Below are 15,226 nucleotides of genomic sequence, written 5' to 3'. Positions count from 1 at the left end.
TAAAAAAAAAAACTTACTTTTATTGCCCACCAAGGCCACCAATGGTTGTGTTTCTGACTCTTCATTCACTTTCTTCACCATGTTATACCAATCTTCTAAATTCTCAAAGCTTTGGTAATTTGTAATGTCATATACCAAGAGAACTCCCTGTTGCAAAAGAGTTACAGCATATTTATAAACTATCAACTGTCAGTAGATAAGCAAGATATATTAAAGTTATTCAAAACAAGATGACTTCTACAGGATCTCAGATGCCATCATACAAAAGTTCCAGAACAGACTTTAAAGTGAATATAGGCCAAATGAGCACCTAGTATTGCATAATTCTTAATTACCTTAAGAACATAGATTTAGAGCTACATAACGATTTCAGATGTTACCTAACAAACACATTTTACAGATGAGGAAATCGAAACCCAAGGATGTTAAGTGACTTTCTCAAGATCACAAAGGTATGACAAAATATTGAAATATGGAGTCTATGGATTTTACAAAAAGTACATAAAGATTATCCATTTAATAAGATTCCTAGAATAATGTTTAGTAAACTACAGTAAAGTGAGTAAAATAAATATGCAAAGAAGTAAATGAATATACGCTTCAGACAGCTAAACTACCCAACAAATAACTATCTGCTGATGGTATTTTAAACATCTCCCAAGGCTGAATAGTCCATAACCTCCCTCAGTAATTTACTTCAGTGACTAAATTTTCTATTTGCCATTTAAGTCAATTTTTGTTTGGTCCTCTGTTTATGGCAAATACTACACACACACACCCCAAATACATATATGTGAAGATAAGTCTTTATTTTTCCAGAATGAACAAAAGCTCAATTCCTTAATCTTTCCTAAAAGGTCCTATTTTCCATCCCTTTAGTCACTTCTATTGTTTCTTTCCAAAACCATCTTCAGTGTTCCTATATACTCTTTCAAAGAAGAGATATAATATTCTAATAAATATCTAAACAATTCCAAGTTTGCTGGATCTTGCTTATAATATCCCTTAATACATCTCATCATTATGCATGTGTGTATAGCTATATTACTGACTCCCATTCAACTTGTAGTCAAATATCTGCCAGTGGTGACTCTACTCATAATGAAAGCTCCATAACTGGTCCTCAGTGGCTCATGTTTTTTCCTGTAATATAGATAGATAGATAGATAGATAGATAGATAGATAGATAGATAGATAGATAGATAGATATGTGTGTGTGTGTGTGTGTGTGTATGTGTGTGTGTGTCTAATTAGCACTTCCCAATTCTATTAACTGTGTTTATCTTTTGTTAACTTTAGGTATTCAAGTATATCCTGAATTTCCACCTTACTTATCTATCCTGTTTTTGATGGACTATTTTACTAAGTCAGTTATTTAATCTACTTCTGGCTTCCATTTTATTTAAAATGGAATACAGAAAGTGGAATGCTCTAACATATAATGGACACACTCTCAGTGATAAAGATCAGCGATAAAAACCTCAAAAAACGTATTAGCTTTCAAAATAATTTCCTTCTTATCCACATCAAGTCCTATTTTATCAACTTGGGGACTTCTTCCCAGTTCATCAACCTCTTCAGCTCCTATGATCTGCACATGCACTCTATCTCAATCAAACAAAAAGACATTCATTCCTTTGATCTCAACATCATCCATAAGCATTTTAATTACATAATACATTTATCTGTTTGAATTTCCTTTCTCTGATCAGAGGATCAGAGATACAGAACTGGAAAGAATTTCACAGTCCATCTGGTTGAATTTTTGTGGTAACATAGGTAATAATTGTCATAGATGGAGTTCAAACCCAGATCCTCTGCCTCTAAACCCAGTGCTTTTTCCACTATCCTTCCATTTCTCTCTGTGTTTCATTCATCCTACTAAACCTCTCCTCCTAACCCACAGCAATTTCCAATCACTCTACCCCTCCTTGTCAGGTCAGGCAACTCACTTCTTTTCCACTCCAACTCTTGCCTCAAGTTCACACCGTCAAATCTTGATCTTTTATTTAAAACTAGTTCAACTTTACACTGCCCTTGAACTAGGCCTGAATATCTGAACTCTCCTGTCCCAACCCCTCACACCCATCCAAATGAAACCTGGATCGTTTCCACAATCTGCCTTCTTCATTCTGACCTGACTTCTGCTAAACTCCAAAGGAGAAAGTCATAAAGTCATCACTCCTGTCTTTAATCTTCACCCTCTCCCTCTTTCTAACCCCACTTGTTTCCCTGTTGAGTCTTATGTATTTCTACACCAAATTATTTGTATAAGTATGTGCTGAACCCTCCTTTATCCACTTTAGGTAAGAGTGAGGTTCACCTAATGCCTATTCCCTCATTCCTTCCTCCATGTTCCTATACTCTTTGTTCTCTAGTATCCCTATTATGAGAAACTACAAGTTCAACCCCATTCTTCCTCCTTTCTATACAAGTGTACTCCTGGTTTTATCCTACCTTTTGTCACCACTCTCAAATCTCAGAAACAGAAACAAGAGATTCCCAGGTCCTCCATTTTTTTTTTAATTTAACCCCATCAGTATTCTCTGAACACAGTAAGGTTCTACAAGGACACTTGTTTCTTCTCCACAAAGAGAGTACTTGCACTACATCACCATACCCCGTCTGATTTCTCAAATAATTTTACCTTTCTAGGTTTCTCTAGACTCTTATGCTTACATTTAAAAGTTCCTACTCTGCTCTAATCTTTTCATGAGAATTGTTTGAAGGCACTCTATTCTATCAAAGATCAATTTTTCCCCCTACAGGATTGTAGTCAGCTTTGCAAGGTAAATTATTCTTGTTTGTAAGTCTCTCTCTTTTGCCTTTTGGAATATTATATTCTAAGATTTCCTCTTTTTTCACTAGAAGCTACCAGGTCTTTTTTGATCCTGACCTTACTTTTCCTTCTGAGATTTCTTTCAATAGGTGCCCCCTGGTTCAAACTGTTCTGGGCAGTTTTCATTTGATTTCTTGAAATATAGCATCCAGGATTTTTTTTTTAAATCATGGCTTTCAGGGACTCCACTGATTCTTAAGTTATCTCTCCTTGACTCAATTTCCAGTTCAGTAGGTGTTTTATATTGGAAACCTTATAATATATATATTTTTTTTTTTCTACTTTTTTCAATGTTTTCATTTTGTTATACTATTTCTTGCTTGTAGAGGGCCGGCTTTGGGGAGTTGGAGGGCTTAGGCCAGCCCGGGTCTTACCTGTAGATTGTACTAAGCCTGACAGCTGTGAAACTCAGGATGTCGGCTCACCACCCCCCTGTTCTGTCTCTTGAGAACAAGTTGCAGGAAGGGAGGAAACGGATGGGGTACAGGACAGGACGCAGGAAAGAATGTAACAGACAAGGTACAAGGAAGCAAGGAAATCACTGAATTAGATTTGTACTTTTCATGAATAATAATGTTACTATTGCTTGATCCAGTACTATATGAGCCTGAGCCCTCAGATCAATAAACAGAGTTTGTTCTTCACTGCTCCCACCTGGCCCGTGATTCTTTCTCTCTTCACACTCTACTGGCATCAGACCACAGCCAGGGAACACAGGTACTCCCGGCACTTGCTGTCTCATAGAGTCATTAATTTCTATCTTGTCTATTCTAATTTTCAGAGAGTTACTCAGGTAAGGTTTACCACTTTCTACGTTATTATTCTCTTTCCAATTCTTTCTTCCAAAGTTTTGACTTCCTTTCTTCTCTCTTGCAACATTTCTTCTGGGCACTCATACAGTCCTTGTGGAAAATCCATTTTTTCCTTTGATTCTCTGCTTACAGGTGTTACAGATTTATTTTGGGGCATCTCCAGATCTATAATAATCTCTTACAGTAGTGTCTTATTTGATTTATCTAATTTATTCATTCTACAACTCTTTCTTCACTGGCTAACAGGGCCAAGATCCTCCCACCACTGCACTTTTGGATCAGGCTCTTCTTGGTCTCACTCATTGTCACCTGGGTTCCAACAAAGACTTCCAGCTCCTAGGGTTAGGCCACCTCCAGATTTCTGAAGATCAGATTGCTGCATCTTTGGGGCCTTCTCTGGCATATCAGTGGGGTGCTTGGGCTATTGGGCTACCCCAATCAAAGTGTTGCTGACCTTCAAAGGTCACTACCCCCCTCCTGGTGGCTTCCAAGGTCACTGCAGTGGGTTTCTCATCACCCTGGGGCTTTCCTGGAAGAAATCTCTACGTTTGCTGAGTCTACATACAGAAATGCATACCTCTGGCCTATCACTGGTCACATTGGGAGGCTGTTTACTTATTTGTTTGCCTGCCTTGGCTTTGCTCGTGACTTCCTTTTCTACTGCCTGTGTACTTCTAGCTGAATTTTGGAAAAATTCTGGACTGAAAGACGTCACTCACTGTAGTTTCTCATTGGACTTCTTGATAATTATACAGTCTCATGTAAATTTAAGGTTTTTGCTGAATTAGGCATATAAAAGCTAAAGAGTCTGCTTCTATTCTGGTGGCCAACTTAGCCAGAAAGTCTCAATTTCCCAACAGAATCATCACCTGTTTACCCTCTATGTATGGGTAAACCTATACATGTGGATATATCTATGTATGGGTAAACCTATACGTGTGGATATATCACACATTTATGTATGTTTGTATGTGCTATGGATTGCATTACAGATGCATTGTTATATCGTTGATGTTCAGTCACGTCCAACTCTTTGTGACCCCATACATCATAGCACACCAGACCCTTCTTTGTTCCACCATCTGTGAAGCCTGTCCAAATTCGTGTTCATTGTTTCCATGACACTGTTTATCCATCTCATCCTCTGCCATCCCCTTTTCCTTTTGCCTTTAATATTCCTCAACATCAGGGTCTTTTCCAATGAGTCCCATCTTGTCATTATGTGACCAAAGTATTTCAGTTTCAGCTTCAGTATTACCTTTCAGTGAATAGCCTGAATTAATTGCTTTAAGTATTGACTGATTTGATCTCCTTTCTATCCAAGGGACTCTCAAAATTCTATAGCACCACAATTCAAAAGCACTGATTCTGTGGCACTCAGCTTTCCTTACAATCCGACTCTCACGGCCATATATTGCTACTAAAAAGCTAGCTTTGACTATACAGACCTTTGTTGGCAAGGTGACGTCTCTACTTTTTAGTATGTTGTCCAGATTTGTATAGCTTTTCTTCCAAGGAGCAAGCTTCTCTTACTTTTATGGCTGTAGTCACCATCTGCAGTGATCTTTGAGCCAAGAATATAAAATCTGACACTGCTTCCATTTCTTCTCCCTCTACTTGCCAGAAAGTGATGTGACCAGTTGCCAAGTTCTTGGGTTTTTTATGTTAAGCTTCAAGCCAGCTTTTACACTCTCATCTTTCACCCTCATCAAGAGACTTCTCTTTCACTTTCGGCCACCAGAGAGGTATCATCTGCATATATGAGACTCACAGCAACCTTATTTCTAGCTTTTAATTCATCTAACCTGGTATTTTGCATGATGTACTCTGCATATAAGTTAAATAAATAAGGTGACAATATACAGCCCTGTTAGTGGTTCCATGTTCGATTCTAACTGTTGCTTCTTGGCCCATACACAGGTTCTTCAGGAGATAAGCAAGATGATCTGGTACTCCCATCTCTTTGAGGACTTGCCACATTTTGTTGTGATCCAGTCAAATGCTTTAATGTAGTCAATGAAGCAGAAGCATGTTTTTCTGGAACTCTCTTGCATTCTCAGCAAATGCTGGCAATTTAGTCTCTAGTTCTTCTGCCTTTTCAAAAACCAGCCTACTCTTCTGGTAATTCTTGGTTTAACATGCCAAAGCCTCTATTTCAGAATCTTAAGCATAACCTCGCTGGTGCGGGAAATGCACACAATTGTTCAGTAATTTGAACATTCCTTGGCATTCATTGCCCTTCTTTAGATTTAGGATGTAAACTGATCTTTTCCAATCCAGTGGCCACTGTTGTTTTGCAAATTTGCTGGCATAGTGAGTGGAGCACTTTAAGAGCATCGTCTGCTAGGATTTTAAATAGCTCAGCTGGAATTCCAATACCTCTACTAGATTCACTGTCAGTAAGACTTCCTAAGGCCCACTTGACTTCATTCTCTAAAATGTCTGGCTCTAGATTAGGCACCATACCATTGTGGTTACTGGTAATGTTAAGTTCTTTCTTGTATAGTTCTTTTGTGTATTCTTTCCACCTATTCTTAATCTCTTCTGTTTCTGTTACACATCTCTACCATTTTTGTCTTTTATCATGCCCATTTTGAATGAAACATTCCTTTGATATTTCTAATTTTCCTGAAGAGATATCGTGTCTTTCCCATTCTATTGTTTTCTTTGTATTATTCATTTAAGAAAATCTTTTCTCTCCTTGCTATTCTCTATACAGATACACATACATATAATTGCAAAAGTTAAAACACACACACACACACACACACACACACACACTCACACACAACTGCAAAAGTGATTTTCCTAAAATGTAAGTCTGACCATGTCACTCCTCCACTCAATAAATGCCAAGGGCTTCTATTGTCTTAATGATCAACTATACACTCCCCAAATATACTCCCCTGTTTGGTATTTAAAGACTTTTATAACCTGGTTCCAATATACCTTTCAAGCCTTATAGTATATTAGTCTACTTCTCACACTCAATAATCCAGCCAAATTAGCCTTGCTTCTCTTCTTTACACACAGTATACTTTTTCCATTTTCATGCTTTTGCAGTAGTCATGCCTCAAGCTTGGAATGAACTCTCTCCTTACTCCCACCTGTTAGAATCCTAGTTTCTTTCAAAACTCAGCTAAGGCACCACCTTCTCCACAAAGCATTTTCTGATACCCCCCAATTGTTAGAGCCTTTGACAAAAAAAAATTACCTTGCATTTACTTCATGTGTGTATATCTATGTGTATGTGTATATGATATATACATACATACATTTTATATCACACACACACACACCCCACAGCCTCCCCTGACGGAATGTAAAGTCCTTGAGGGCAGGGACCATTTCATTTTTAACTTTATATTCCCACCATCTAGCACAGGACTGACACATAACAGGAGCTTAATAAATGCTTGCTGGTAGACTGAGTGATTCACAGTCAAGCTCTAGCCTAACTTTGTGGTTGATTACACACACCCTCCTTTTACATAGTCTTATGCTCCAGCCTCATGGGCCTCCTTGCTGATCCCAACTTTCAGACATTCCCAATCCCTACCTCCTTTGCACAGGCTGTCACCCATGCCTGGAATGCTTCACCTACTCATTACTGCCTCTTGGAACCTCTAGTTCCCTTCAAGGATTGGCACAAGAATATCCTCATTTTGCCTTTCTTGATTCCCCCAATGTCCCCCAATCCTTTTGTATTTCATAAAATTACAGATTAAAAGTTGGACGGGACCTCAGAAGGTTTTTAGTCCAACCCCATCTCCCTCAATTTTACAGATAAGGAAACTGAGGCTCAGGAAGGACTTGACCAAGGTCACAAAGGACTACATGTCAAAAGTGGGATTTGAAACAAAGTCCTCTGATTGCAGAGTCAGCTTCTTCTACTGTACCCTGCTGCCTCACTGTAACCCCTCCATTTAGTTATTTGTAAACAACATACTGTCCCCATCCTTACACATCCAGTAGGTATAACCTCCTTGTGGGCAAAGATTATTAATTTTTTTATTTGGTTTCCCCTTAGCATGGCACAGTTCCTAGCCCCTGGGGACATTTAATAAGTGCTTAATGATTAATGGGCAAATTAATGAAAAATCCAAGAAGACAACTAGAAAACAGATTCTCTATTCTACAAGAACTGCTGGAAAAGCTAAACAGCAATTTGGCAGAAAATAAATGTATGTTACATCTTGGGCAATGCAACACAAAAAAAGTTGAATGACCTAAAAATAAACTTTTATATCCCTTTAAAATTAGATGAGAAGGGAAGAACATGGCTTTGCAGATCTGGACTTAAGGCTAGACTTCATAACCAAATAATAGAAAGAGATCACAAAAATATAAACTAGACAATTTTGATTATGTTAAATTTTAAAATATTTTATATAAATTCAATCAATGAACCTAGGCTGTAACCAACTTTTGAGTGGGGGGGAAGGAAATCTTGGAATTAAATGTTTCACATAAAAGTTATCTAAGACATATAGGAAATTGACATAAATACACAAAGCCAAGAACGATTTTCCAATAGATAAGTAATCAATGGAAAGGAACAAATTTTTCAAAAGAATTACACGCCATTAATGAAAAAAATACTCCAAATTACTAATAAAAGAAAAAGAAATTAAAAAACAATTCCAAGATTTCCCCTCATATTGAAATTTGCAAAGATGATAAAGGCTGAAATAGAGTTTAAAGGATGATGAGACATCAGTGCCCAAGATGTAACATACATTTATTTTCTGCCAAATTGCTCTTTAGCTTTTCTAGCAGTTCTTGGGAATAGAGAATCTCTTTTCTAGTTGTCTTCTTGGGTTTTTCATTAATTTGCCCATTAAGACAGAGACATCAATGTATTTGGTCCAAATGGCATGATTTGGTCCAACTGTTCTGGAAAACAATTTGGAAGTATGCAGGAACAAAAGTCTGCAAACTATATTCTCTGAGCCAGCAATTCCACCACTAAGCACATACTTTGCACTGTACTCTTGAGTTAATGGAACCCTTCTACACTGAACTTTTTTTTTTGCCCACTACAAAATCAACCCCTGGTCAGGATAAGGTAAGACCTGGAGGTAAGAAAATAAATAAAATATATCCATTATGATCACAATGTCCAGACTAGAGATATTTCCTGAAACCCTGGGGGTACAGCCTGAAAAACCACTGATCTAAATAACCAATGTTTCTGTGGCAGCATTATGAACTTGTTAGAGCATAAGATAAGAAGGAGAAATCCACCCCCCCATTCAGATCCAGACATCTACCTGACCAAGCATTTGTTCATTCATATACTATGCTTCATTTTGTATTGATACCTCCAAACACAAAGAGAATAATGATGCTGATTGAAAAACAAATGGTCTCCACAACATAAAGCAATCCAGTTGATATATGACTCATGATACATAATGGCTGTGTGACCCTAGGCAAATCACTTTTAGTGCTCTAGAATTCTTTAAAACTCTAAGTTGTAGAGAAGATGCTGACCTGCACTAGAAGTGTTTCTTTACCTAGAAGTTTCCTACATCTGTGAAATCATTAGTCCAGTCCTATCTCTATCCTAAGACTTATTGTAATAAAATATCAAACTTCACAACACTCAAATTGAACATCTGATGATACTTACTTAGATACCAATGGCTTTTAGCCATTAAAACAAACATCAAAAATGTCAATTCTCTCTAATACCTAGCACTGCAGATAAATGAACCAATGATTCCATTATCAAGTATTTATTGCTTGCTGGGGTTATGCTGACTTTTTCCCACCAAAAAAATCCAGCTACACCTCTGTCACAGAAATCAAGTAAGCAAAAAAAAATCACAATATTTAGAGTTAGGAGTCCTACATAGCAGTTAATTTAGCCCCCTCATTTTGCAGATGAAGAAACTGAGGCCCAAAGAAGTGATTTGCCCAAAATCACACAGACAATAAATAACACAGCCAAGATTTAAAGCCAGGCCCATCAGTTTTCCCACCACCTTGCCTCCCAATAATAGCAAGCTTTATCATTCAAAGGAGACAAGCTAGGATAAACCATCATTCCTTTTATTCCCACCTACCTCAGAGAACACAGGTTCACAGAATTTAAGAATCGGAAAATAACTTAGAGATCATAAGGCACAGAAAAAGGAAACTAAGGCACAAGGAAGCTAAGTAATTTAGGTAAGTTACTACAGCTAGTTATTAACAAAGCTAGGACTAATTACCAATAAAACACATTTAAATCAAAGTATTTCATATTTCTAACAATAATAATTTATCACTGCCTTAGAAGTACTGGTGTATTTGAGAATTACCTAGAATATTCATGTAAATTTTATTAGTATGTGTTCACAGATATTTAGTCTTGTTGATGGCAAAAAATTCTCTTTCCAAAACAGCAAGCTAGGAACAGTTTCCATTCATAATCCACAAATAATTTAGCTTAGTTTTATGTAAAAATGCAAGTTAAAATATGCAATTTATATGATATTTAATTTATTTTTAATTTATTGGTGTGCATTATACTTTGTATCATCAACGGCACCTTGAAAAAAGAATACTAATATTTAAGTTAAATTTTTTTTAACTGAATAACTTATATAGGGGCAAAACCCCAAATACATAAAAATTTGTATTAAAAGAGAGGTGAGTCTCCAACAACTAAGTTTTTGGATTGATTTGATCTTAAACTACTATAAAAGTACTAAATTCTTTTGTTGGTGATAAAACAGCAGATGCATCTGTGTGGGGTACTAACACACAATAGCAGTTGTGTTCCACTTTACAAATGACTCTCCTTCACCAGTTTTATGGCTACTCAGTTGGGCAGTATTTGCAAACCACTTAGATGCCAAAATGGAAAGGGCTACCAAAATGAAGCATCCCAACTGAGGTTTGTTATTAGCCTGTTAGCCACAAGTTACACAGCACTAAACACTATGAGCTGTGTATTTGCTCCTAACCACTAGGAAAAATAGCCTGTAACATATTTCTCGAAACTCTTAGAAAATTTTAAGTTAACTTAAAATCTGGAAATCTAACCAGTAAATATGTCAATTTTTAGCACTGTTTCTCAGTAGAATATATCTCTTTATTTATTTTAGTTTAATCCAATCTGAGTTGAATGAAATGGCTCAATAAACTACTAACGCTCAGTCTCTCTGGGCAAAAAGTGGTGAGGAGAGGGGGAAACAAAGCACTGTGAGGATTCATATGTTTAGAGTTAGAAGGGAACTTAGAAGTCATCTAATCCAACCTACTCATTTTACAAATGAGGAAACTGAGGCCCAGAAAAGTTAACTTACTAAGGTCACAAGTAATAACTGACAAATCTGGAACTAAAACCCAGGTACTCTGATTAAAAATCTAGTGCTCTTTCTACTGCAAGAAGGGAAATAATTTCACTGTAGATTATGGTTAACTCTCCTGCTTGATACTTAGATTTAGGTGATTTCTTCAATACCTAAGAAATACATGATAATTTTCAAAGAATTGAAGATAAATTCATCAGTATAACACATGCTTAAGAAAACCCTTTTAGGACAGAATCCAAAAGTTAACATAATCATGGTACAACCCTTGTGACCTCAGTAGAATCAAAAGTTTCTTTGTGTCATTTTTCCATTAGTATCCCCAGCACTAATCATAGTAATTGGCATACATGAAGTGCTTAATAAATGCTCATGAACTGATTTATCGGTGACTTCACTAATATACCTCTTACAGTAGCAGCAGCATTCATATAAGATTTCTGTACAACAATATTTGCACCATAATTCAAAAATACTCTAATATGGCCAAGACAATTATCTGATCTCTCTAGAGGGCCTTGTTGACAATACTTTAATATTCAGAATATTCTTTCCATAATCTCTTTTCAGACTAATAGAACTTACAAATTAAGACAGCTGTAGCTAAGAAAATAAAGGGAAAAAGCAATACACATAGTACTGAAATTTTCAAATACATTTATAAGAAGCAATATGGGATCATCAAGTATAAGTCACTACATATAAGGTAGTGTTGTCTAATAAAATGAATGCTCAACAGGAAAGTTAAGAAACTAGCTTTCTCTACTCCTGACTCCTTGGTCTAGTTACTAATCACTCCTCAAATATATCACTTACCTTTACTACTGATAAGGATAAATTAGAACATCTATGTACAAGAAATAGATCTGATCATTATTAAATTCAGATAATATTACACCATTTTCAAAAACATTATTCTAAAAGCCAAAATGTCCCTAATATAATCCCAGTTCTCACAATTTTCCAGATATGTTTGTGTGCATGGATGTACACACATATTACAAAACAGGAGTTAAAAAGTAGGATGGAGGGGCAGGGATAGAAACAGAAATGGTATTCTTTATATTTAAAATTGGGTTTATTATCATAGAATCTCTTGAAAGCAGTGAGATACGCTATTGTATTATTAATAAAAGTAATTATATGTCTCATTTCCTTTCCTTATCACAATACTTAAGTTTTAATAGCTGAAAACTGCATTAAGACTTTTGGGATATTCCATATTCCCATTTTCCAAAACTATTAAAAATGCTTACTCAAAATTCTAGTGTTCTGAGGCTCTGATACAACGATGATGTACAGAACTTCACAGGAAGTTATTAATACCTCTACTGGCAGAAATTCTGAATCACAAACAGTAGAGCACACACACACTCTACACCTATAAAAGAGAATAAGATTCATTCATTCATGGAATTTAGAGCTAAAAGGTTCCTTAGAGATCACTTAGTCCAGCCTCTTCATTTTACAGATAAAGAAACTGAGTCCCAGAGAAGATAAGTCACATTAGTAAAGCTGAATATGAAGAGATCTTAAACTAGATTTTCTGACTCCAAATCCTGCACTCTTCATCCATGATTGTACAAACAGTAAGTGGCAGACCAAGTACTCGAACAAAGATCGTGCTAATTCTAATCCATCAATATTTATAATCATTGCTTTTGGAACCAACCCAGAGTATAGGAATAGACTGCTTTATTTCCTCCACAATATGTCATGGATGATAAAAATGATGGGTATTTCTTTTGGAATTCAAAGACTGAAAGAAAAATGGGAAATTTCTACCAATATGCCAATTAGTACCTAACTAGATGTCAACAGCTATACCAGGTACAATGCATCTATACACAGCCAAAAAATAATTATTTGAAGTGATGTGATTAATAGAATCCAATTAGAAGTATGATTTTAAAGTAGATTCTAGATTTTAAGTGGAAGAAAACGTATTGAAGTTTAATTTTCATGTTATATGTCATTAGATATATATATATATATATAGTCCCTCTGTTATGACTTCTATATTAACAAAAAAATGTTTAAAGAAATTTCTGCGCTAACAAATTAAACTTTCACAAGTAGGCAAATTAAGTAATAGATTTTGAGCTGAAATGGACCTTAGAATCAGCCAGTCCAACTCCCTCATTTTTCAGATGAGGAAAACTCAGGCTCAGGGAAATTAAGTGACTTGTCTGAGATTATAGTGCCAGTAAGTGAAAAAATGAGAACCTGAGCCTAGGTCTACTAATTCCCAATCCAGTGTTTTTCTACACACTCCAATTCCTACAAATCTCATTCTAATTTACCCAATAGGGAACAGAAAGGGAAGGGGATATGAGAAAAGAGAGATGGGGCATGGGGAATGGTAAAAGGGAGAGTGGATTAAGGGAGACAATGGCTAGAAGCAAAATAGACTTTTGAGGAGGGACAGGATAAAAAGAGAGAGTGAGAGGAAGAAACAGAAGAGAATGTGATGGCAGGAAATACAGAGTTAGTAATCCTAACTGTGAATGATAATAGTGTGAGCTCATCCACAAAATGGAAGGAGACAGAATGGATTAGAAACCAGAATCCAACAATATGTTGTTTATAAGAGACACACTTGAAATAGAAAAACATACACAGAGTTAAAGGGCTGAAGCAGAATCTAATATACTTCAGCTGAAGTAAAAAAGGCAGGAGTAGCAATCATGATCTCAGATAAAGCAAAAGCAAAAACAGACCTAATTAAAAGAGATAATCAGGGAAACTACATTTTGATAAAAGGTACCATACTAATATCAAAAAACTTTACAAGTTTCTCTGATTAAGTCTTCATTTCAGGGCAGCTAGGAGGAGCAGTAGATAGAGCACCAACCCGGAAGTCAGGAGGAGCTGAGTTCAAATCCGGCCTTAGACCAAACACTGCACATGTACTAGCTGCATGATGCTGGGCAAGTCACTTAACTCCAACTGCCTTTTAAAAAAAAAGTCTTCATTTCTCAAATATATACTGAGTATAAAATTGAGTCAAATTTATAGAAATAAAAGCTATTCCCCAATTGATAAATGGTCAAGGGATATAAACAGGGAGTTGTCAGAAGATATCAAAGCTATCTGTAGTAATATGAAAAAATACTCCAAATCACTATTGATTAGAGAAATGCAAATTGAAGCAACTATCACATACCTATCAGAAATGACAAATGCTAGAGGGGATGAGGGAAAAACGGGTACACTAATGAACAGCTAGTGGAGTAAGCAGGTCCAGACATTCTGGAGAACAATTTGGAACTGTGCCCAAGAGGCTGTGAAGCTGTGAATACTCTTTGACCCAGCAATGCCATTACTGGGTCTATATCCTAAAGAGATCAAAGAAGGAGGAAAAGGACCTACATATACAATAATATTTATAGCAGCTCTTTTTGTGGTAGCAAAGAATGATAAATCAAGGGGATGCTCATCAGATGGGGAATGGCTAAAGAAGTTGTGGCATATGATTGTGATATAATAATATTATGCTATAAGAATGACAAAAGTGGTGGTTTCAGAAAAACATGGCAAGACCTATCTGAACTGATGCAAAGTGAAATAAGAAGAACCAGGAAATCATTATGCACAGTAATAGCAATGTTGTAATGATGATCAATTGTGAAAGACTTGGCTACTCTGATCAATACAATGATCCAAAACAATTTCAAAGGACTCATGATGAAAAAAAATGTATTAGTTTGGTGTCAGGAAAAACTTCTTAACTATTAAAACTAACTAAGAATTAAATGGGCTGTTTCAAAAGTTAGAGGATTCCCCCTCACTGTAGTGCTTCAAACAGAATATGGATGACGAATCAATTAACAAGCATTTATTAAGTATCTACTGTGTGCTAGGTGGTAGGAATACAAATATAATACCACTTGCTAAACAATAATAATGATGATAATGATAACAATAACTACCATTTTTATAGCTCTTTAAGGTTTGCAAAGCACTGGACTTATATTATCTCAAGTAGGTGGCACAGTAGATAGAGTACAGTCAGGAAGACTCACCTTTCTGAGTTAAAATCTAGTCTCAGACATTTACTTGCTGTGTAAACCTGGGCAAGTCACTTAACTCTATTGGCCTCAGTTCCTCAACTGTAAAATGAGCTGGCAAACCATTCTTTGCCAAGAAAACCTCAAATGGGTCACAAAGAGTCAGACATGACTGGAAAACAACTGAACAGTAACAACAACAAATATGATAACAGGGATTCTTTTTAAAGGGTATGCACTGAATATATGACTGAAGAGATC

General features: G+C 36.2%; 1 protein-coding gene across 6 annotated transcripts in view; it reads right to left on the bottom strand.

Annotated features, from left to right (window-relative positions):
• The window catches only part of RAB28 (RAB28, member RAS oncogene family), a 152,332-nt gene that overhangs the window by 123,967 nt on the left and 13,139 nt on the right, over positions 1-15,226 (bottom strand). For all 6 annotated transcript variants that reach the window (XR_002325848.2, XM_020993195.2, XM_020993191.2 and 3 more), the window contains exon 4: positions 18-147. Coding sequence is in view for 5 of the 6 variants with exons in the window: in XM_020993195.2 (XP_020848854.1) it covers positions 18-147 (130 nt within the window). In the remaining variant the exon portion in view is untranslated. The remainder of the gene's footprint in view (positions 1-17; positions 148-15,226) is intronic.

The sequence above is a fragment of the Phascolarctos cinereus genome, unplaced genomic scaffold, assembly GCF_003287225.1.
Source record: "Phascolarctos cinereus isolate Bilbo 61053 unplaced genomic scaffold, phaCin_HiC Scaffold_9;HRSCAF=440, whole genome shotgun sequence".
Classification (NCBI taxonomy): domain Eukaryota; kingdom Metazoa; phylum Chordata; class Mammalia; order Diprotodontia; family Phascolarctidae; genus Phascolarctos; species Phascolarctos cinereus.
Note: the sequence above shows the minus strand (reverse complement) of the source record. Positions and strands in the feature narration are given on the sequence as shown.